Source organism: Cajanus cajan, chromosome 1, assembly GCF_000230855.2.
Source record: "Cajanus cajan strain Asha chromosome 1, NIPB_CcT2T_4, whole genome shotgun sequence".
Taxonomy (NCBI): domain Eukaryota; kingdom Viridiplantae; phylum Streptophyta; class Magnoliopsida; order Fabales; family Fabaceae; genus Cajanus; species Cajanus cajan.
Genome location: NC_138517.1, coordinates 89,318,893 through 89,343,048, shown reverse-complemented (window position 1 = coordinate 89,343,048; position 24,156 = coordinate 89,318,893). Strand labels below are relative to the sequence as shown.

The following is a 24,156-nucleotide window of genomic DNA, read 5'->3' as shown; positions in this document are numbered from 1 at the left end:
ACCACAATATTAGCTTACAACATTAAGCCCTCTATGAGATTAGTTCATTGCTCCAAATACCATGTCCTTTTAGTACTCAGTTAGGAACCAAGTCCTTGACCTTGTACATTACTCAATTAGTCACTTTATACATGTATGTTTTGACCTTGTACATATATGGATCAACATCGATTACTTATAACATGTATGCCTCAATTTGACACACATACTACATCAATTAAGATCATAAAGGAGACTCAACTATCCACTTCAAAAGTTAGCTACTCAATAAAGGTTTTCAAAAACTAGGTTTATTGAGCACCACACCAATATTTTTCACAATGGGATATCCATATTTCGAAAACACCATCTCCTTTAATCCCAAGGTAATTAACAAATAATGTCTAAATGCCTAAGGCATTCTCAACATCATACCTCAAAAGTTCAACAATTAACCAATATATCATGCCTAAATGCCTAAAGCATTTTCAGCATCACATCTCAACAATTCAACAATTATTTATCTACATGCATTATTCCATATCAATGAATATAGAACTAACGACATTAAACAATATGTAACATGATAGATTCACCTAACCTATTAGTGTTTGCCATTTTATCAATAAAACAAGTTTTCACAAGACAATCCACGCACAATACCATTCAACTTGCACCTAGTGTCATTAAGATAGGAAGTTCTCTATCTTGCTCATGCTTGACATGGATGAGGTGGGGAACCCCTAGAAATTCATGCCTAACATGGTCAAATTCCACATCCAACCCCATTTCAAGTAGAATCTCTGTCTGACTCACACCTAGTGTCATTCCATTGGCATCTAGCGCCAGTCAAAGTAGAGAGGATTCTCTTTTTTCACACCCGATACTATTCAACTTAATGTTTAACATGAGCAAGTCAGAGACAATTCTCTCTCCCTACACTTAGTGTCACCAATCTTACCCAACATGAGTATGACAAAGAATCCTTAATTAAAATCACGTTAAACACTATAAAGACAAACTAAACATGATAGTGAATTATGTAGCAGATTTACAAAATTACTCTCTCCACCTAAAACTTACAAAATTCCACATATATTAAAAATATAAAAAATGATACATCTGCATACACTATTTAATAATTATGTAGACAATATACCTTCGATTACACTTATAAAATTACACTTTTATAAATACAAAAATCTAATCCGAAATGATGAAATGAAACGACCGAGGAAAACATAATGAAACGGTAAATAAATAGTGATAATCTGCAGAAGGTGAGGGTGCATTGTTTCACCATGGGGTTCAATATTGTGAGAAGCACTTCTACTCCTCTCTCACTCTGTTCAACCAAATCCAAATCCAAGTCCATTTTCTCATCTCTCCTTCGTTCTCACCACCCCACATCTTTCTCCACTATTTTCCCCACAAAGCCCATTGCTTCTCCCACTATTTCCATTTCTGTCTCACCCAAGCGCGGTTTTCGCCGCGGGATTGTCGCCATGGCCGCACCTGGCTCGCTCCAAAAGTCCGAGGAAGAGTGGCGCGCAATTCTCTCGCCTCAACAGTTTCGGATTCTCAGGCAAAAGGGCACCGAGTAAGACTCTTACTTCTCTTTTCTCTTAATTAAGCTTCCAAAATATGTGGATGAATTAATCGGGGATAGTGGGTAATCTTGCCGATGTGAAGCTTTTCCGATTCTTTGTGTTCTTCGTCGGGATTTCCCTTTATACAATATTAATGAACTCATAACTAACCGGCACGTGGATCAATTATGAGATTGTTGTATGAGGTCGAGTTTTGAGTATCTAATTGTGTTAAATTTTTAATATTTGAAAGGAAAGTTTTATCATCTATAGTAGTTTTATTGGTCGAACAAAATTGTCTACATAGAGGATATATATTGATGGAATAAGAAGATAAAAAATTGAGAAATGATAGGTAAAGAGGTGGTTGGAATGATAAAGTGTCACTCTTTATGTATCACTACCCAAAGTGGATTTTTTCCCCTTGGTTATAAAGGGAAGGTTTCATTTTACAATTTCATTTACTGCTGTACGTAAATTACAAATAAACCATTATTGCGTTGAAGGTTTTACACAAAAATGAATGTTGGACACCAAACAACCTGTATGACACCTATGTAAATGAATAAAAAAAACAAATACAAATATATTAAGCGATATGATTTGATGGGAAGAGACAGATAGAGGGAATCGGTGGGTCTTGATGGGGTGTTTGTAAATAAAAGGTGTCCAAATATCATTGTTTGGTTTTAAATTGCCGGTTGTGGTGGAAAATTGCAGATAAATAGGGCTTGCGATCACGCAATTTTTTTTAAAAAAAATAATGATTATGGTCATTGCTCATTAGCTTTTATGATCACAATAGTTAGAGGCCATGCGTAATGTGTTGTCCTAGCTAATTGGAGCAGTAATGTAAATTAAACTCCTCTCAAGTGTGTTCGTTTGCTTGTGTTTGCATTAGAGAGAATATGTTTGTTGTCTATTAGTTTAGGGTCCTGTACTGTGATCACCCTGACGCCTCACATATATGATTCTTGGCACTTTGATTGCTTAAGATGTTCAGAGAAAAACTGAGGGATGATGCATAAAGTGGAGTAGTTATTACTTATTAGTAATAAAATCCACGGCATTAGAGTTAGTTTGAAGATATTGACTAGTTCTGTTCAAGATCGGAATTTCTGTTTCTGTCGTAAGAAAATGGTTTGTGTTATTCAGGTTTCCTGGAACAGGAGAGTATGACAAGTTTTTTAGCGAGGGAGTTTACAACTGTGCTGGTTGTGGAACGCCTCTCTACAGGTCCATAACAAAATTCAATTCTGGTTGTGGCTGGCCAGCCTTCTATGAGGGTCTTCCTGGAGCCATAAATCGCAATGTAAGTTCTCTCGCTCTTAGTTTTATCTAAAGACTCTTTTTAACAAGTGTCTTATTAAGAAAACTCGTTAAGGAATCAATGAATGAAAAGTAGAGGATTTAATATACAACCAACTTAGATGTAGTTTCTTAGGTATTTTTGATACTGTTCTCCCATCAGATTGAAGTTTCATCTTGACAACTTATATTAACTTTTAATTTAAATCATTATTACATGAATTATTGATGAAAAACTTTAGTTTTGATGGGAGAACAACACTAAATAACAACTAATATATTGGAATTTGGAATCTTAAAAAACTGTACCTTTTTATTTAAATGCTTTTATTTTGATTCCTTAACAAGTGCTATCTGAAGGCAAAGATTGTGTAAAAAATTGATAACCTTGTCATGTACTATTATCAGCCGGACCCTGATGGGATGAGGACAGAAATAACGTGTGCTGCTTGTGGAGGACACCTAGGTCACGTATTTAAAGGTGAAGGATTTCCAACACCCACTAACGAACGTCATTGTGTCAATAGCATTTCACTCAAATTTGTGCCCGCCAATTCTTCCTGAAATTGAGTATGCTGTTTGAAGATGACTGCTTACGTACTTAACATCCGTAAATAATTGTGTAATGTACTTATATTGTGAATGAAGTTCATAAAATGATGCCTAAGTAACAATGTTACTCTATTAAAGAGTTGTACCTTATATTCCTGTGTTCATCTCTTGAATTGCAATTGGCCTGGCGATTTATGATCTTTAATCCCATTTGGTTCCGCGTCCAATACTCCCTGTGCGTATGTCTCAGTCTGAAATGAAGCAACTAAGTGCGTGTTTGGACTCCTATTATTGATTTAATAAATTTGATTTTAAGTACACGTGAATATGCAGTAATGCGATTTTTATTTGGATACTGATATTGTCCAGTATGCCTTCTATGTTATGAACACTGCATACAATTTTGGTACTTTTTCGTTGGGAGGAGTTTAACGCACCATTGTTAGCAAGCAATTAGTTATTACTCTACTTTTTTCGTTGAGAAACCTACTAGTGTGTGTTCGTGTATACGTTAATCTAAACATAAAGTAAGTTTTCCGAAAAATATTCCAACGCTGCTTCTTAGTTTTTCTTAAAGGGCAATCCAAACATGTTTCCTAGTGTACGTTTCGACACGGATTTTGATCCTCTGCAGTTATGGATGAAACTGCACCAATCTGGCCAGTTTACAATTAAATTAAATTAACGAAGAGATTCAAAACTGCACCTTTTGCAGGTTATTGTAGATGATCCTTATCCGTTTGGACACACATTCATTACATAAGTATTTTTTTTTGGGTGAAGACTTTTTCAACTATTTTTGGTGAAATCGTTACATAAGTATTTAGCTCAAATGTCACATCATGAAGTGTTATAAACGCATAAATTACTTTTTGTTGTTGCAACATGTATCACGTGGTGAAAAATGTGATTTTATACACTCGTGGTTAAGTTCCGTCGACCGACAATCTCTCGCATATATTGTTAAGATCGGTTATTTAGTCATATTTTTAGTAGCAATGTTGCAGCATCTGAATCGTCGTCCAAAACATTAAAATATTAATATTTTTAATAAATTTATTATAAAATAATTATTTAATTTAATATTTTATAATTTAAATTAATATTTTAATTATTCAAAATGATTTTGAAACATGTTTTCCCACAATCCATCATTCCCTATTTTTAGTTAAAGTGCGACATTAAAGATCATCAATATCTCATATAAAGTATTTAAATCTCAAAATATCATTAAGTTTGACTCTAATTCCAAAGAAAGGATAACTTTGTGAAATGGAGATAGATGACAATAATGTATTTATTTAATTACATGCATATCTTAAGCTGCTACGTCTTGATTTTATTTTTTACACATTTATTAATTATTTTTTCTCTTTTGTTCATCACAGGAATCATACATTCTATTCTTTTTAACGCAGTGTCAATACAGTAATTTTATTTTATCAAATATAATATTAAATTCTTTTGCAATTTCACATCCTGCAACTGTAATGTACTGTTTCTTTGCGATCTATAATCGCTTTACAGTTAACTAACAACTTGTCTACTTTCCAAAATCATAGTGAAGGGAACAAGTTAGGCGGAATTAGGGGAAAAGAAAATCTTGTTGAGCTTGATCTAATTAGACTTTGTGAAATGACTTGAGAGGTTGAGGTTAAGTAGGAGGTGGAATAGGATGACAATCAAATGGGTGAAGATTTCAATAATATATCTTTCTTCGTCCCTAAGTTTTTATCCTTGATCTCATCGAGTATTAAATATATTTGTACAATTCAAAAATTGTAAAAGAAATAAAAACTTTAACATAAAATAGAAAATATAAAATTATATTAATTAAGTTTCATTTGATATAAATTTAAAATAGAATAAAAATTACATAAATCTCAAATGAATTCTAAAAAAAGTAAATTAAACTTATACAAATTTAAAGTGCGATCATCCTCGTCTCTATACTTAGTGTAATAAATCAAGTATTACTCGTAATTGTGCTAATCAAATCGAGTATTTGGCGTCAAAATTGGAGTGAGTTCGGATATTACATATAAATTCATATTTACTTGTCATCTCTAAGTGGAAACAATGAAAGTAGAATATCACTACTTTTAATGTTATTTTACTTATTTTATAAATCCAAAGCAAGGCACTACTCCTTTTTTTGGAACCAAGGCCGACTTTGGTTGGTCAATTCGGGTGGAAGACATTATCAGGTGTAGAGTTTAGTTTGGACGACACATCTATTAAAAGATAATACAGGTGCCCTAAGATGAATTCAATGGGAACATATATCTTGTGTAGAACAAAAGGGTAAAAATTCGTTGGTTCAAATAAGAATGTGTTTGATTATCTGTTTGAAAGTTTTGAAACATATATTTTCACTTTCCAATACATAAAATGCAAAAACCAAGCTATTGTTTTGAAGTTAAAATTGATTAAATTGAACTCAACTTTTTTCCAAACACACACTTATTTGTTTGACATCTTTTAGTTCAACAATCAAGCTTATTTAGTTGTGTTATGTATATTGTAGCATTTTGATCTTTATAATAATGTTTGCCAAATAAGCATAATTCTTATAAGTAATTTAGTTACTTTAGGGGCTTTTATTTAATTAATGGGATATCTCTTCTTATTATATTGATTAGGAATTTTAAAAAATACTTGAAGGCACCGTTTTGTTTTTTTTACACTAATACATAAAGAAAAGAAGTTGAAAATTCTTTTAGTAAATAAAACACATTTATACAAATAATATATATCATTTAATACATAATCACATAGTACTTTTTTTTACACTAGTGCACAAAGAAAAAAGTTGAAAAGTCTCTTGGTAAATACAACACATTTATACAAATAATATATATTATTTAATACATATTATGATAGATAATATGTTTTATACAATAATATTAAATTGATTTAAATGTACTTTTAGTTTGAACACTTAGTTGTATAATTTTAGTCATTTGTCAAATTTTTATTAAAAATCTAACCATTTTTGTTGATGTAATAATTGTATCTTAAAAACAAGAAGAAAAAAATGTCATAATGCGAAAGATGAGAATTAAACCTCTATTAATTGTGTCTCTAAGTTTAAAGATAACACTAATCCATAAGTAAAAAAATATTTAATATATAAACAATAGTTATTCTTCAATACTTTAAAAACTATTTATATAATTTTAATAGTTTAATTTCCTTGTAAGAAAGAGTGATATGTCCCAAACAAAATGGGTTATTCATTTACTTTACAATTTTATTAATAATGTGACTAAAAAAGAGTTTAACTCGATTTTTTTTATATAGTTTTGTGAATGTCCAATTTTCAACCCTGAATTTTTTTATAAAAAATTTGGTCTCCTACATTTAAAATTAAGTAATATTGATCTATTGTTAAAATGTCATTTAAAAATAAATAAAAAATACTAATAAATGTCATAATTAATACTACATGTGCTTAGTTAGCCTCATAGAAAAATAATAGTACAGAAATTTTAAAAATATATATTTTAATAGATTATAAATTTTAATTGAAATTAAAAAATAACATATATATAATAAAAGAGTTAATCACCTATACACTGCTAATATAAAATTTTTTTACACTGGCAACAATCATATATTTTAATATTGTCATGTCAGTTGCTTATTTAATGAAATAATAATAAAATAAACAACTTTAAAAAATATAATTTATTGTTCATGTAAAAAAATTTCAGTAATAATGTATTGATGATTAACTCATAATAAAAATAATAATGCAAGTTCTCTTGCTATGTCTGGAATCAATACAAGTTCTATCGGCGTGTTAAACCCAGAATCTCAGATAGTAACAAGCAAGTGCCACTACTATCACATGATGTTAGTCACAGGATGACAGTTTTCAAACACGTGCATCAAAGCTTCCTTCTTCCATCGTGTTCAAGTTCGAAAGGATTTCGTTAAATTGGGAACGGCTTAAGACAAGTGCAGCACATGATGTAGCTGTCTTAATTGTGCCCACATTTAATTTAAGTTAATCAAAGCCAGTCCTATAAGAAATCCATGGTACTTTGCTTAATTATTTTCTTAAACACAATTTATGCTCTCGACATTGTCATAATCACAAATCAACTGTCATGACTAATCAGAAGTTTTATGCTTTTAGTTATTTTTTCAAGCGTTGCTTTGCCATTTGTGTACGTATTGTTTCTTGTCATCATTGTATTTACTAGACAAATTTTGAATTTGAGATTACAGTTATGTGTGTAGCAGAACATCTAGATTTGTAGTTGATTGAATTCAATTTTAGTACAGACATTAGTTTGCATTTATTTGAATGTTAAAAACGCACCCTAATTTCTTCACTGTTTTATATTTTCAAATTAAGCATTGAAGCTATGATATACACAACATAACTTATGCTATAGTACATAAAAAATTAGGAATTAATAATCCATGGTGAAAATGTTATCCAATTTTTATCTTCACTGTTTTATAATTTCCTATTTTTTAAAATAGGGGTTTACATAGGAAAAATGTTGGGATACAATTTATATCCCGCATCGTTAGAACAAATCAATGTACATTTCAAAAGATAAGCAAAACTATAAACATTATTTTTTATTTCCTTTTGTTAGTGCTAAGGCAATACATCAAGCATATTTTGTATGTTGTGTTATAAATAGCACTTAGCAATCTTTGCGAGATTTTCTTTTCATGATTTAAAAGTGTAATTTAGTTATTTATTTTTTAAAAGATCAAAATATAATTTAGTCATTTATTCTTAATAAAATATGTTATAATATAGTTTAAAATTATTATTATTATAAGCTTATTTTATTTTTTATTTAAAATTTTATTTTAAAAAACAAAGAAACTAAAATTTTCATTTCAAAATAAAAAATTAAAATTACATATTGAAAAAAATAAAAAATAAATAAAAAAACTAAAAACTAAATTTATAAATATTCACATTTATTCGCATTTGCCCTGTCTCATTTGTCATTACCACAACGATACCCAGGCTTTCATTGGGCCACAAATGACTTCGGGCCAAGTCGGGCCGGAGAAAATTTAGTTTTGGTTCATGATATATACACCTCCTTTTGTCTATAAGTACACCTCCTTTTTTAAAAAAATAATTAAAATTTTAAAATATTTTTATTTTTTGTTTTTAATTTTAATTTTTATATTTATAATATTTAATTTAGTACTTTTTTTTACATATCTTCCCTCTTTTTTTCAATTTTTACATACACCCCCTTACCTTTCCTTCATCACACCTATTTTGGTAGCATGTGAAAACTAAAAAAAAAAAGTGTATGAAAAAAAAGAAAAAAGTAGCAAATTGAAAGTTGGAGGTGTAAAATTAAAAAATTAAAAAAAACTATAATATTTTATAAATTAAAAAAAAAAAAGAGGTGTACTTATAAAAAAAAAAAAAAAGGAGGTGTATATATGATGAGCCTTTAGTTTTAGATTTCAAGCCTCCCTAGTCCCTATAATACATATGATTTTTTTGTTAAATTATAGGATACTGATTTCATATCCATAATCTATATGACAAGTCAAATTAATTAAGAAAGTTTTTTTTAACAGTTTAGTACATGAATTGCATTTTGTCTTTAAACATAAATTATGCATTTTCATTGAAGATTGTAGCTAAAGTAAACACGAGAAAAACAAAACTAAAAAATAAAAGAAGGTAGCGGACGTGACAAGGAATCCGAATCACAACAAAGTGGCATAATCCATACACTAGCAGCATAATTATTTCCAAGAAAGTCAAAAGAAGAAAAAAAAAGTTTAGACGAGGCAAAGATCCCGGATTCTTTTGTGTTTTGTTCATCGGAAAAATGCAAATTCCAATTTAACAGAAAATGTAAAAGAAAGGAAGAACCACGTCACTGTTTTGTAAAAAGTTGGAGAGAAAAAACTGACATAGCTCAAGAAGAAGGACTCCACATCTGAAATTCTGTCAAGTTAACTACCATTCAACGATATTCAATTTTAGTACAAGTGTCGTTGGGATGGCACAAGATGACCCCTCACAGGTGAAACCAAAGTCTTCTCCTCAGTCTCTGTTGCCACAAATCTCCACCATGATTCCCACAACTTCATGGTTTACACCCAAAAGGTAAATGTAATGTACCTTTTCTGTTTCCTTTCCTTTTCCGTTATCCCAACTGGGTAAGTAAAGGGTTGAAAGATCCAGTCTTTTTCAATTTTGGTTATGTGGGTGTGGAAGAAACTTTTTAACCAATTCTGGCTCTTTTTCTTTGGTGGTGGTGGGGAGGAATCTATGTTCTTATGAAGTCTTTTGTGTTCTTTGGCTATGTTTTCCCATTGTGAATACTTTATCTCTTTTATCTTCTTTTGCAGGCTACTAGCTATATTCTGTGTGATTAACTTGTTAAACTATGTGGATCGAGGAGCTATAGCAAGCAATGGTGTTAATGGAAGTAGGGGAACATGCACTGAGGGTGGTACCTGCACTTCTGGCTCTGGAATACAGTAAGATATACTCTGGATCATTTCCCTCACTGCTTCACATTTACTTTTCCACACACTGATTTTAAATTCTTGGGTTTATTCCATTTTTTAGGAGGGGGTTTGGTGGTGTTTTTCATTTTAAATCTAGAGATTTTCATAGAGTAGAATAGAAATTATAGTTGAAAAGGGGAGGGAGAGGCGAAACCAAAAGAAGGGTCGTGCAGGAGGGGGTTGAGCAGATGGAAAATACGTTCCTTTTGTCACTCTTTTGTTGGGTAATTAAAGTGGGAAGATTCTTACTAATTCAATGAATCATGAAAAAGAGCCAAGAATTCACCATATATACTAAAAGACAGGTTTCATATAAATCTGAATTACTGTTCAAAATAAATGACAATTATTGATTACATTTTGCATGAATACCCTCAGCCATTGTCAAAAAACAACTGACTCGAAATTTACACTTTGCCTCTTTTCTTGATTCATATTTTTGTTATATTCAACATGTTCAATGTAGCTGTCAAAGTTTTTAAATAATTATTACATGAGTAACCAAATTATTGAAATCAATTTATCAAAGTTACATCCTTGGTTTTTCTTGCTACCTTCCTATTTCAGAGCAAGAAATCATGAACAGAGAGTGCTCTCATGGCTTTAAAGTGTGGTTTACCTTAAAATGTTAACAATAAATGAAAGCATTCTGAATTGAAAAAGTATTCATGCAAGATATCCTTAAATTATTGCAATAAGAGGAGAAAGAATTTGGGATTCTTGCTTGGTATACTGTTTTTGTCTTACTATTATGCTGTTAAAATGGCAGGAGAAGCATCACCCAGCAGGATGTAGAATTTAATTTGTAGTCTGCAAGATAACTGTTGTTGTTGCCTGTATGTGCTGCTCCATGTTGCATGCCATGACATTAATACTTGTAATTTGCAGAAGTAATTTTTCAGCTATATAGTAGTTTTTGACAATATATTTTTCTCCTTTTGTGCAGGGGGGATTTTAACTTGAACAATTTTGAAGATGGAGTTTTATCATCTGCTTTTATGGTTGGACTTCTGGTGGCTTCTCCAATATTTGCCTCTCTAGCTAAGAGGTAAAAACTGTTTGAGTTACAATTAGTTGAAACCTATTCTTATGACTACACTTTATTTAGCTTAAAAATTCAACCTATAAATGCTTCAGAAGATGAATTGTAAATGAAAAATTCTGAAAGCTGAACAGGCTTTTAAACCATCATAGATTCATTGTACTGAGTTTCAAATTGTCCTTCTTAATGTGCAATTTAATATGTAGTTAAGACAATCTTCTTGGATATGACTTTCAAATATTCAAATCAATGAGATCATGTTTCTAAAATACTTTGCAGCATAAATTATCACAAAATTTGGGTTATCAATTTATTCAACAGTTTGTCCACTAAACTGAAGTTCTTATGTTTGATAGACATAATAATTTCAACATGAGAATTTCTAACCTGTAACGCCTTGTACATGTACCATGTGTTTGTTATGATTTCTCATTAGTTTGCATATTAATCCTTACACAACTCTTATAATTTGCAGTGTAAATCCATTTAGACTTATAGGTGTTGGATTGTCAGTTTGGACTCTTGCAACCCTATGTTGCGGTTTTTCTTTTAACTTTTGGTCCATTTCAATCTGTCGCATGTAAGTGGTCTAATTCCTTTATTTTTCAATGTACTCAATTTTTGTTGAGCAGTTAAACATTAGTACCAAATGTAATAATTTTCTTATGCTTTATATACTCTCTATAGGCTAGTTGGTGTTGGTGAGGCTTCATTTATAAGTCTTGCAGCACCTTTTATTGATGACAATGCTCCAGTTACTCAGGTTTGTTTCTTTCCCTTAGTCCTGCTTTTAGATTTGAAGAATGTTGATTATCTCTCATTCTGTTGTGCTAGCTATCATGCTCTCTCATTAAACTGTAAAACAATGGTTTTGTGAAAATTTGGGTTGGTTGAAGATCAATCTGCAAGCATGATGGGAATATATGTAATCTTCTGGGGGGGATCATAAATAATTACCTCGTGTAGTAGATTGTTGTTTGCTTCATTCATTTGTGATTTGGATTCAATTCTTGAACTTTTATGTTGAAGAAATATTTCTTTTAATCCATTAAGCTGTCAGTGGGCTTTGATGGTTATCCTTCTATAGCAAAGCCATCATTTTCTTTATATCTTTATATTACTAGCGGCAAGTTTTCGACTCCAACGAAGTGATACAGGACGTTCTGTATTTTTCTTGGGCTTGGTTAAAAAAACTGACAAAGGACTTCTCATACTCCTTCAGTCAATGGCAAAACTCACCTGGAACTTGCTTTTGTAATTGATTTATATTTTATTAGGCTTGGTTGGGTTTATTGACATTTCTTATTTATCACTTGTTAAAGTATGGTAATTACTGTTGTATTTCTAGGTACTTCTAGTGCCTAAGTATTAATAAATTTCTTTTGCTGACCAAAAAAAAAAAAAAAAAAAACTAGCGGCAAGAACCTAATCAAGCTTGGTGAGTAACTACACAACTGAAATGAAATTAACACTGTTCAAATGTTTTAAGAACCTTAAAGTTAATACTCTATACTAATAAGACTTCAACAGTTTTAGTGATACTTAGTGCTATTAAGCATTCTTGACTTAGTGCCAGTAAGCGTTCATAATTCTTTATGAATGCTTAATAGCACTAAGCATTCATAAATAATGCTATTAAGCTCTAATCAGTGTAGTCATTAATCAGCCTTGAGTTGTGCGAAGTTTGCTTCTTTTCAACATTTCAATGGTCCAAATGTAATATTATATAACTGGATCTCTGTGTCCTTCTAGGTAGTCAGAATGTCATCTATCATTATGATTAATTGCTTTGTTTTTTCGCTGGTGGAAACATCTGTCTCATATTGGTTATGCATCAGAAAACAGCATGGCTTGCAATATTTTACATGTGTATACCATCGGGATATGCACTTGGCTACGTCTACGGTGGTTTGGTAAGTCTTCATTGGTTTTTTCTACCATTATTAAATACTAATTGTGACATGTATGTGTGGTTAGGATGACAAGTATCCCCCCTAAATACTCACTCTAAAGAAACAACCAATGTGTATTTTGCTTTTTTTTTTTTCTTTTAAAAGAAATAAGATAATTTTCCCTCTCAGATTTCATCTTTCTGTGTTTATTAACAGGTTGGAAGCCATTTTGGTTGGCGATATGCATTCTGGGTAGAGTCTTTGTTGATGCTTCCATTTGCTATTTCAGGATTTTTTATGAAGCCTTTGCAGTTGAGAGGTGTGCATTTGTCTTGTATTGATTTCTTGTGAATGCCTTTTACAGTTTTTCATCTCTAAACTACATGTGGATCCAGGTTTTGTTTCTTCTGATTCAGAAAAGGCGCTGACACCTGAGACAATTGTGTCAGGAGTTCAAGGTATCTAAGAGTTATGCATTATTTAAACACAACATCTCCTTTTTCAAAGTACCATTGCTCGTCTGATTCTTATGATTCAGAATAATTTTTGGTGCTTGCTATATATACATTTTCTTTTGTATATTTATAGCAATTTCATAGTTACAAATTTATGCTAATAATAAATCTGTTAGAAAAAAAAGAAGAAATTTTAGGCAGAATTCTTACAAGCTCATCTCTTGTGGATGGGTTCACATTCCTTCTTTTGTCGTGGGTTGCTTCAGTATTAGGTAGGGGTGTTCATGGATCGGTTTTTTCAAAAAACCGATCCAAACCAAACCAAACCGTTTTATAAAAGTGGATCAGTTAACCGATCCATTTTTTATAAAGTGGATCGGTTTGGTTTTCTTAAAATATGGATCGATTTTTTTGAAATTGGATCGGTTCGGTGCGGTGCAGTTATCCACTTTTTACTCATATATGGATCGGTTTTTTTAAAAAACCAAACCGAACCAAACTGATCCACTTTGTAAAAATGGATCGGATAACTGAACCGGTTTTATAAAGTGGTTCGGTTCAGATTTTTTTTCAAAATGGATCGGATTTTTCAATATAGATCGGATCGGTTATGGATCGGTTCGGATCAATTTGAATTTTTTGCACACCCCTAGTATTAGGAGCCTTTAGTGTAGTCTCTTGATCAGATCTGTAAAGGGATTGGTTTGGTCCTTTGATCATTTTTTAATACTGTTTTTTTCTTATTACTTGTATGCTTATTCTGTTTTTTAGGAGGAATCTTTATCCTTCAGTTCTATATTTCTCTCTATGTCATGTGAGTCTTCCTTTATCTTAGAAAATTAAAAAAAAATTCAAATTATCTTGTATGAAACCTTGGTTGCTGTGTACATGTTCAGATTTGTGTTCTGTCTAAAACTAGGCTTATTTCTCTTCTACCTTTCTTTCAGTTTTCTGCCTTTTATTTTAAGCAAGTGGGGAGATTATAGTTTTGCTTTTTAAAGGAAAATACTGAATGTATATAAACCAAAACTACAATTTTTGAAATGTGCATTCCATTACACACACACACACCCCAAAAAAAAATCTTGTTTTGTGGAAAGTAATATTCTTTTTCTTTTGGATCAAGATGAGTGTAGAACTGGTAATCTAATACTCATTTCTCATCTAGTATATTGCAATGGTCTGAAAATTTAGGTTTCCATTTTGTTGGCTGTTTAATGGAATAACGTTTTCTAATTCACAATGTCTTTTTATTAGCCGTAACAAAATTCACTTTTTTGATTCAAAGTTATGGAGGCTTCAAATGGCAAAGATGAGTCAATGTCCTTAAAGGCAGAGCTTAGAGATAAAAGCTCAAATGACCATTTCAAGTGAGAACACTCACCTTCTGAAATAACTATTTTTCTCATTATTGATTTATTGTGTCTTTTACTGTCTGACATCTATCATTTAGTGGCTGATATATTAAAATTTTATCTGATTGATCCCTATTTTAGGTCAAAATCTGCAACCAAAATATTTGAGAAATTCTCAAGATTTTTGAATGATGTGAAAGCACTTTTGCTTGATAAGGTCTATGTTGTCAATGTTTTAGGTACTTCTTTCTCCCACTAACTATTTTATGCATTGACTACTTTGTAATATAATATTTACCTTATTTGGTTGGTAAATTCATAATAGAAGCTGCTATATGGGTAGGTTACATCCCTGTGAACTTTTGTATCTTAGTATTTTTAGCAGTGATATTGTTTTATTTTTTTTATTTAATCCCATAACTTTAATGTCTATTTGCAGGTTACATATCATACAACTTTGTGGTAGGTGCTTACTCATATTGGGGGCCAAAAGCTGGCTATAATATATATCACATGGTGAGAATTTGCTTCACTTGATGACCCCTTGTGCATATGATTATACTATTATAGTTCCTTCTTTCTTATATATCTTGTTCCTTGCATGGAATTTAAACATGCCTAGTCAGTAAAGACACTTTCCATGTAAGAAATTGCATGCTATTAACGTGCCATATTAAAGTTGGATTACTTTGCTAGACTGATGCAGATTTGATATTTGGAGGAATTACAATTGTATGTGGAATAGTAGGCACTTTAGCTGGAGGCTTTGTTCTGGATTATATGAATAACACCTTATCAAATGCATTTAAGGTTCGTATTTAAATTCAGATAAGGACCTACTTTTGTGCCTATTTATTATGTTTTTTCCAGCACACTATTTTACGTCTAGCATATTGTCCATTTACCTTATCCTGCCAGTCTCAGAAACAGGTACTTGAGTGTTCCTTACAGTAATCTTTAATCTTATATAAACATGTTTTATATAAACTTTTGATATAAACTGGATTAGATTGGCCAGGCTTATGCCCCTCTTATAATAAAAGTCCTTTAGACCAGATTGTGGTAGCAGACTATGAGTGCATGTCCCAGATGAGAGGCAGGTTATGTTTAGGGTCATGGTTTCTTATGCCATATGATATGGATTATGCATCCTCACTAAACAGATGCTACCTTAATTGTGGAGGTTACAATCTGTAAATGAAAAGATCGGGCATATTATGCACTTGAAATTTGAAAATATTAAGACATCAAGGTCTAGGATGCTTTGTTTAAATCGCTTCACCTAAGGTACTGATCAGCTTCTTACGTGAGGCATGTGTAACAACAAAAAGTTTTGAAATCATGGTTGCAGTTTTGAAATTCTTATCCTGTATGTGACCGGTTGGAAAAAGTGTTTTATAATACTGAGATTCTGGATTGGCCTTAATATAGAATAGATTAATTTAAAATGTAGCCATAAATTGATTGAATGGAACCATATACAATGTGATTTTTATCAACCTAACCATTGAATAATAACTATATATCACCTCAATTGCTTGTGTCCATTTTTGTCAAAATTTAATAACAATATGAAAATAATCAAATAGTTCATTTGTTTATATTACATTAATTATAATGAATATAAAATAATTTTGGATTAATATAAAATTTTGTAATTACAATCTATATGAAAGGAACTTTTAATCCAACTTTTGAGATGAAATTATCCAATTAAAATATATTGAACAGGGTAAGAGTGAATGTAAACACTAGTGTAATTTGATCCCTCCTTGTTCTCTCATACTAAACACACTAAATTCATTTGCAGCTTCTCTCAACGACTACATTTATTGGTGCAGCATTTTGTTTAGGCGCCTTCTTATTCAGAAGCATGTATGGCTTCCTTGCTCTTTTCTCTATTGGTGAACTTCTTATTTTTGCTACTCAGGTACTTTACTTCTATGCAAGAAAAATCTCTTTATGTTTATTGTTGTATTGAAACAATATCCTTTTTTCATGCTTATCATCTATGGATATTTTTGCTACTGTGAGTTTTCTTTTGTTAGCTAAGTTTTTGATCTTGATGTTTCCAAGTCGAATTCTTGATGAATAATTATGTGTTTTTAAGTAAAATCACTTCTACATTTGGGAAATTAGTTGTAAACTTGCTCTCTGAGAACCAAGAATCATTCTATGGTTGGTTGTGTTTTTGAATTTTATGCTTGTTTCAGGGATCCATGTTTTTCTGTCCCTTTTTTCGTATCTGTTAGCATGCAGAGTATATCCCTGCTTATTTATATCAGTTTGTCTGAATAATTTTATCCTGAAACATGAAAGATAATCTTTTAATGGTACTAACCAATTACTGAGTTTGTACAGCATCCCTAGCTTAGAAAATTCCCGACTTCTGCATTTTTTATGAGCTGAGATGGAATGTGCTCATTAAAACTAATATAAATCGTCAGAAACCATTTTGTAACCTGATCGGAAGTTGGAAGTTTAGCTCTAGATGTTTGCTTGCAATTTTCTTTTCAGGGTCCTGTGAATTACGTATGTCTCCATTGTGTTAAACCAAGTTTGAGGCCTCTATCTATGGCTATGTCTACTGTTGCTATTCATATCTTTGGAGATGTACCTTCCTCGCCTCTTGTTGGAGTTCTCCAGGTCAGGCTTTATAGTTTTTTTTTTTTTTTCTTGAGTAACATAGAGAATTAATGTCTTGGCAATTCTTTTGCTATTGTTTTTAGTAAATTGAAGTGGCATTGCTGAACACTTCATAGTTCGTGTTACTTATGAGTTGTTAATTTGAGTAACCAAGAGGAAAATTGGGACTTTTCCACACATTCATGTTACCTGAAATTGTGCTAGACAAGTTAGTGAGAAGAAAACGTCAACTAAGTACATGATGCAAAATCAGGTGCATAAAATTTGCTCGTTATTTAAAGTAACAAAACCCCTTTTAAGCCAAATGCTTATGATAAAAAATACTGCATTTATGAAAACATACAAGTCAAACTAACTTTTTTTTTTTTTTTTCTTGTTTAAGCCCTTGGGGGTGGGATGCGTGGGGAGAATATATAGGGAGATTTTAATGCATCAATTGCATTGGAATTGTGAGCCCGAATGACATTAATTGCATTGATGACCCTCATTTTTTAAGAACATGTCCTAAAATTTATCCCCAAAGTTCTACTGTTCTCATTCAAATAACAGCAAAAGTGTTGTATCCATTACTTATCAGAGAGAGGGAGGTGAAGGCGGAGAAAGTTACAGGTCACACAATGTATTATGTGATATAAAATATTCTAATGGTTGTTCATACATAATTATAATGCAGGATAGCATTAACAACTGGAGAACGACAGCATTGATTCTAACAACCATATTGTTTCTTGCAGCTGGAATATGGTTCATTGGTACGTCATCACGGAAATTTCTTCTTGATTTACTATAGAGAAGAATCCCTGTTTGTAATTCTTTTTACACATACTTGTTATCAGAGCAAAGATGTTTAATATTGAAAAATAGCACTACTGAGCATGAATAAAATGAATCACCCTTGAAACCTCTGTCCAACCCAACTTTGATATAAACAAAAGCAGATTACGACTTCTAAAAATTATACCTGTTTAGTTATCTTCAAGATGTTGTATTTGAATTACTATAATCATCATGATCAAATCATAAATGTCTGATTCTCGGAAATGTTGGAAAAGTTTTTGAACATGTGTTGTGATTCGTGTATATTATGCCAGGAATATTTTTGCACAGTGTGGATAGATTTTATGAAGACAGCGAACGTCAAGTATCAAACGTTGAAAGATTAAACAGCACCATGCCTTTGCTTCCAGAGAAGACTGGAGAAACATCGGCATCTCCTTCTCAATCCCAAGAGTGTTGACTTTTCTTTTTTATGCTTGTTCAAGCACAGTATTTCGCACAAGGCACAATGACAGCCACTACGATGTAAATAACTTTTTTTTTTGTACATTTATATTTTTTTTTCTCGTATGTATCCCATTTTTGGGAAGCAATCTTGTTTAAAGTATAGTCAAACAGTAAACATAAATCCCTCTCCAAGTACAGATTTGAACCTTGGTTTTGCTCTTGGTTAATAGAAATTTAGCAAGAGTATATTTCAGTGTTATGCTTCATCTTATACATGACGACCCTAGTGAATTTTTTTTTGAATAAAATTGCTAGTGGCTATCCTTCTAGTCACTTTGCTAAATCCTCTTCATTTGTATATGTTCTGTGGTGATTTGAAAATAAACTGAACATTATGACCGTATGGTATAGGTCATTTGTTATCCGCAGTAGTTCCCCGGTAGTTGGAAATTATCACTGTGAGCCACTGAAAAGATTCACCGAGGAAGAAAGATATGTGATTTATGTCACAATTATAAGAAATTATCATTTATTTAGAATATCAGGTACAACTGTTCACAATTTAGATCTGGTTAAGTTTATCATTCAATTTTTTTTCTGCTTTATCCCCAAACTCTAAGTCTGCTCGAGTTTGACACTTTTTAAGTATGTATACATTGTGAACATGGACACAACATGGGACTATTATGTCTTCCAAGTCTCACACTCTTTAGAAAGGAACACGTCATGAACGTACTTTAAACAATTCGACAGATTATGTCCACATAAATTGGACAAATTTTCATCTCGATGTATTATTTGATATGTAAACTTGAATTTTTTTTTAAAAAAAGAATAAATCTCGATAAAAATATATAAAAAAATGATTTAAATTTTTTTTTTTAAAAAAGAAGAATAAATCTCAATAAAAATAAAAGAAAAAAAATAAGGAGAATTTGAAACTTTTTAAAAAATGAAAAAAATCTTGATAAAAATAAAAATAAAGAAGGTAAAATTTAAGATTTTTTAAAAAACAAATTGATAAAAATACAAATAAGAAAGAGAATTTTTCTGCCTCTCCTTCCTTAATTTTCACATAATAAAAAAGAAAAAATCTTAATAAAAATAAAAACAATAAATGAAGGGTTCAAAATTTTAAAAAAATTATTGTGAAATATGATGTTTCTTAATAATTTATTTTTGAGACTTAGTAAATTATTGTTATATTAATATATAATATTTTGTCATGTTATTTATATTATATATATATATATATATATATATATATATATATATATATATATATATATATATATATATATATATATATATATATATATATATATATATATTGTGTCCACATATCTTATATTTTTTAATTTTACCGTATACATGACTCAGTAGTATCTTCGTATCATGTCTGAATCAGTGTTGCATAGGTTTTATATTGTAAACCTATATTGTTATCGCCGTTTGAATCGTGCAAGATGTATCATATTTTTGTCCTTTAATGTTGGTCTATTCACACTCCTATTTGAGAACCATCTTAAGTTACCTCATTAGACAGAAATATAAAAGGAGAAAGACAAAATAAAATGCAGAATATATAAGCAAGATGGATTTATTGAACTAACGCCTGGCCAAGTGATGTCAAAGATATAACCGGGGAAGCTCAACAGAAGAATTTGCTAATCCATAAATAGAATTGTAGAAAATGCAAGCAATTGCATGAACAGTAACACTCCCTCGATACATCTACCTCTACACAAGTGACAACTCTCCTGCAGGAATTGATCTCTTGATCAGTTTATTCCAGGACTCATTGGTCTCTGTAATGACCTTAAGCGCATAATCCTGTTCACCAAATACAAGCTTTAAGAGTTAAGAATCAGCCGAGACAAATTAAGGTCATGACCACACACTGTAGAAGATTCATACCTTGCTTTTATCTTATTAATTTATGTCATGGAAATTTTCAGTTAAGTATAAGAATTTAATTTAGTAATTATACACAAAAAGAATGTTATATAACTTGTAATCCTAATTCCTAAAACACCCTCCTATAGTCCTCTTTCCCTGACCCCTACAGTAATCAAGGCAACCGACTTCCAGAAAAAATGCAGCTACAAAAACACTTTATCAGTAACCATAACAGAAACCAAATCATTTGAAGTAACATATAAACTGTTATACTCTGTCATGAAGTACAAAAATTGAGTAAAGAATTTCGGATGATACTTGATTCAAGAGACTCATGCAGTTAAAATACCTTATTTGCTGCCTGGTTGCCAAGCCCAAATTTGTTAGCAGGCTTTCCATCAGGTATCTTGTAGTCTCTGAACCAGTCCCTAATTGCAGTTAGAGTTCCCTGAAGACAACCAAAAATTATGTAACACACAAAAGTTGCTGATAATGACACTAATTGAGAATCTTGGACAAATGTTAACATCTTCGTGAAAGCAGCTACAACATAGATTGCTCATGATAAACATAAAATATCTTGTTCTCCTAATCAGATCAAGGGGGTTTTCAAGAACTTTCATAAACTTATTTGGACTCGTCTTCCCGTATAAGCATTTAAGCTGAAAATCCCTAATATCAACTGTACAATCAGGACTATTCTAATTGACTCAGAAGTCTGGTTAGTCAATTTTGCAGTAAAAGTAAATAAGCTGCCTGACCTAAATAGGTAACTTGGATCAAACACTTCAAAAATCACCTTGGCTGCTCAATATAATCACAAACGAATAAATGAACAAGAACAGACATAGAAAATTGTTGCGGGTTGCATCAATTGTCCCGTGGCGGAGGCTAAGTGGGCCAAGTCACTGTCAAATCATGGCGCTTGGGCTGCTGCGCTCTTAAGTAAAAAGAGTTGCGCCCTGACTATCAACTATAGCTTTTGGCCTAGTGGTAAGCGCTCGATCCAACAATTGGTATCAGAACCAAGGTCATGAGTTCGATACCCAGCGGGGCAATTGCTGAGGGGGAGATTGTTGCGGGTTGCATCAATTGTCCCGTGGCGGAGGCTAGGTGGGCCAAGTCACTGTCGAATCATGGCGCTTGGGCTGCTGCGCTCTTAAGTAAAAAGAGTTGCGCCCTGACTATCAGCTATAACTTTTGGCCTAGTGGTAAGCGCTCGATCTAACAAAAATAAATGATCAGCATGTTAGGTGATAGAGCTTACCGGAAAATGCTTCTCAACATCGTTAACATCATTCACAAATGATGCCTTTGGATCATCTAATGAAATTGCAACTATTTTCCAATCAAGTTCTCCTTCATCAATCATGGCTAATGCACCCAAGGGTTTGACCTTGAGAACCTCACCTATTTTCCCCCGTCTTCCACCAATCTCAACCACGTCAACTACAGATTAACAAGAATTTTAGACATGTTTATTACATCCTAAGATAACATTAAGAAAAGATAGGAGTCTACAATCATTATTAATGGAATACCTGGATCGTTATCTCCAAATGCTCCTTCAACTTCAGAGTTTGCAAAGGATGGATCTTCCCATGTTTGTGGAAGTAAGCCATAGTTCCAATGTATATTATAGCTGGAGAACAAGCAAAAGATATGTTTCAGAATAGGCTAAATAGAACCAAATCAATCTAGCTACATCAACCAAACCAAGAGAAATTCAAAATGAAGCCAATGAATAAGACATGTAAAATGCTTCAATTGTTACAGGTAAAATAACATGAAGATGGTATCATGGAAGGAAGGGTAATTATCAAAACCATCAATAAATATAAAATCTTGATTGGATTAAAAAATAGATTTATGCTAAAGTGAACGGCCAAAGATAAATAATGTAATTGAAAGAAGGAAAAAAAGAAGAAGAAACAATATGAGCTTTGAAGTTGTATCTCACGGATAATATCGGAGCTTCCCCTTCTTTGTATCCTGTTTTATGGGAGTGAAAGACTCATCAGTGGCAACCTCCATCTTTGCACTGGATTCTTTAGGAATCTCAACAACAAAGTTGAAGATATCATCACCTAACCGCAAGGGAATATCATGCCAGGGAGAAACCTACACATTTTATAAATTAATTATAGTAAGTACAAGTATACATGATCTTAATTGTTACGGATAGCCCACATAGCAAGAAACTCATTCAATTAACATTACTTTCATTTTTCCAATCCTTATTGAAAATATCTCATTTTATACCGAGGCTTTTACTCTTATTGCATAACTACACAGTAGTTAGCTTCGAACGTATTAAGCAAATCTAACTACTTATTCCCCAGAAAACATTGTAACAACAAGCGGAAAGTAACAGCTCACTTGGCACCTACCCATCATTCTTCCTTTCATAGAAGCAGAGGAAATATGTATAACAAAAAGGGAAAACACACACAGAGAGACACGAAACAGAATACTCAATCAGCTTGTAAAGTATAACAATTAAAAAATATTCTAAATTAGTAAACATCAGCCTGAACACTATCCATACCAAATTACCAACTTAACAAGCTATTGATCCATCAAAGAAAACACAACGATCAAACCAGACATTACTCTAGACAAGTATATATAGCTAAACTAAATAGCTCCCACACTATTTACTTCCAACACTTCCATCAAACAAATAACAAGCAAACACAGAAACTAAAAATCATCACTTCTCAATTCCACGTTTGGATTACTCAGTTACAGAGGCCACACACCATCCTCCTTCCACTGCAAAGACCCAAAAAGTAAGAAACTTTGAACACGCAAAATCGCACAAAGGCCCAATATTTCATTGCCCTTTTTATCTCCTTCACGTTCAAAATACAATCAAATATTAAACATAGACACCTCTCCAAGCGAAAATTCGAACCTTAATTGTCAAACTAACCCTTTCCACCAAACTAAGCCCAATCCCATTGGTATTTCAATGCCCATTTAACAAAAGTTAAATAAAATTGAACAAATAATAAAAAAAGGTACCTTTTTGCCAGATTTGTCGAGAAAGAAAACTCTATAATCGAGGGATTCGGGTTGGCCTTCTTCCTTGACGACAACCTGGGGATTGTAGATGGCCCTGCAGGTGTAAGACCTCCTAGTCCGACAAAACTTAAGGTTGTTGAGGCAAAGGGCAGTGCCACCCACAAAGGGTTTCTTTGCAAGAAGAGAGCATGTGGAGTTGCTCGTTATGGTTATCGCTCTCGTAGCCGCCATGGATGCTGATTGCTGTGTTTCTTCTTCACAGTTCAGAGTGCAGAGACTCTGTTTGCTGATAGGCTTGTGTTTATGTGTTGTGGCAGTGTTGTGTCTCTTTTTTATGGTTCAAATTATTTATTGGATGGTCCAATTACGAATTGCTTAACACCACGTTTCGATTGGGACACTGTTCCATCATAAAAGGTTTATGCTTATGTAAGGAGTAAGTTTGAATCTGACTTGGTTTTTAGGCCCCATCCAATATCCATACTCCATATCCGCACTCCCACCAACCTTAAAAAGAAAAGAATGATGCTATTATTAGAAAATCAAAATGACTACATTGTGTCCAATTTCACCGTTAAATAAGTTAAGGGAAAATTCTCAAAATAGTATATCCACCTGCAATATAAAGTATTTTATATTTTTCTAATAAAAAATCTTCATATATAC

The 24,156-nt window shown here is 32.0% G+C and overlaps 3 protein-coding genes across 3 annotated transcripts; 2 read left to right on the top strand and 1 right to left on the bottom strand.

The window, feature by feature from the left end:
• Positions 1 to 1,222: 1,222 nt before the first annotated feature.
• LOC109814075 (peptide methionine sulfoxide reductase B5) lies at positions 1,223 to 3,633 on the top strand. The gene is made up of 3 exons (XM_020378416.3): positions 1,223 to 1,579; positions 2,724 to 2,880; positions 3,285 to 3,633. The coding sequence occupies exons 1-3, from the start codon at positions 1,281 to 1,283 to the stop codon at positions 3,438 to 3,440; spliced, it is 612 nt and encodes a 203-aa protein (XP_020234005.1). The 5' UTR covers positions 1,223 to 1,280; the 3' UTR covers positions 3,441 to 3,633.
• A 5,498-nt stretch (positions 3,634 to 9,131) lies between these two features.
• LOC109814096 (Major facilitator superfamily protein) lies at positions 9,132 to 18,823 on the top strand. Its single transcript, XM_020378443.3, has 16 exons — positions 9,132 to 9,543; positions 9,789 to 9,920; positions 10,897 to 10,998; positions 11,468 to 11,572; positions 11,680 to 11,755; positions 12,831 to 12,905; positions 13,101 to 13,203; positions 13,280 to 13,342; positions 14,628 to 14,709; positions 14,836 to 14,933; positions 15,134 to 15,210; positions 15,391 to 15,504; positions 16,505 to 16,624; positions 17,212 to 17,340; positions 18,014 to 18,092; positions 18,432 to 18,823. Exons 1-16 carry the CDS (start codon positions 9,437 to 9,439, stop codon positions 18,575 to 18,577), a joined length of 1,608 nt encoding a protein of 535 aa, XP_020234032.2. The 5' UTR covers positions 9,132 to 9,436; the 3' UTR covers positions 18,578 to 18,823.
• A 1,325-nt stretch (positions 18,824 to 20,148) lies between these two features.
• On the bottom strand, positions 20,149 to 23,885 carry LOC109814083 (soluble inorganic pyrophosphatase 6, chloroplastic). The gene is made up of 6 exons (XM_020378426.3): positions 23,491 to 23,885; positions 22,424 to 22,584; positions 22,005 to 22,105; positions 21,731 to 21,912; positions 20,813 to 20,911; positions 20,149 to 20,397 (listed from the first exon to the last, which is right to left on the bottom strand). Exons 1-6 carry the CDS (start codon positions 23,719 to 23,721, stop codon positions 20,305 to 20,307), a joined length of 867 nt encoding a protein of 288 aa, XP_020234015.1. The 5' UTR covers positions 23,722 to 23,885; the 3' UTR covers positions 20,149 to 20,304.
• Positions 23,886 to 24,156: the final 271 nt, after the last annotated feature.

Coding starts and splice junctions, on each gene's coding strand:
- LOC109814096 (XM_020378443.3), top strand. CDS start 9,437: ATGGCACAAGATGACCCCTCACAGGTGAAACCAAAGTCTTCTCCTCAG. Junction 10,999..11,467: donor TTTGCCTCTCTAGCTAAGAG/GTAAAAACTGTT, acceptor TATAATTTGCAG/TGTAAATCCATTTAGACTTA. Junction 16,625..17,211: donor TTCTTATTTTTGCTACTCAG/GTACTTTACTTC, acceptor TTTTCTTTTCAG/GGTCCTGTGAATTACGTATG.
- LOC109814083 (XM_020378426.3), bottom strand. CDS start 23,721: ATGGCGGCTACGAGAGCGATAACCATAACGAGCAACTCCACATGCTCT. Junction 22,106..22,423: donor GGGAAGCTCCGATATTATCC/GTGAGATACAAC, acceptor CTTGTTCTCCAG/CTATAATATACATTGGAACT. Junction 20,398..20,812: donor GCAACCAGGCAGCAAATAAG/GTATTTTAACTG, acceptor TTTGGTGAACAG/GATTATGCGCTTAAGGTCAT.
- LOC109814075 (XM_020378416.3), top strand. CDS start 1,281: ATGGGGTTCAATATTGTGAGAAGCACTTCTACTCCTCTCTCACTCTGT. Junction 1,580..2,723: donor CTCAGGCAAAAGGGCACCGA/GTAAGACTCTTA, acceptor TGTGTTATTCAG/GTTTCCTGGAACAGGAGAGT. Junction 2,881..3,284: donor CTGGAGCCATAAATCGCAAT/GTAAGTTCTCTC, acceptor TACTATTATCAG/CCGGACCCTGATGGGATGAG.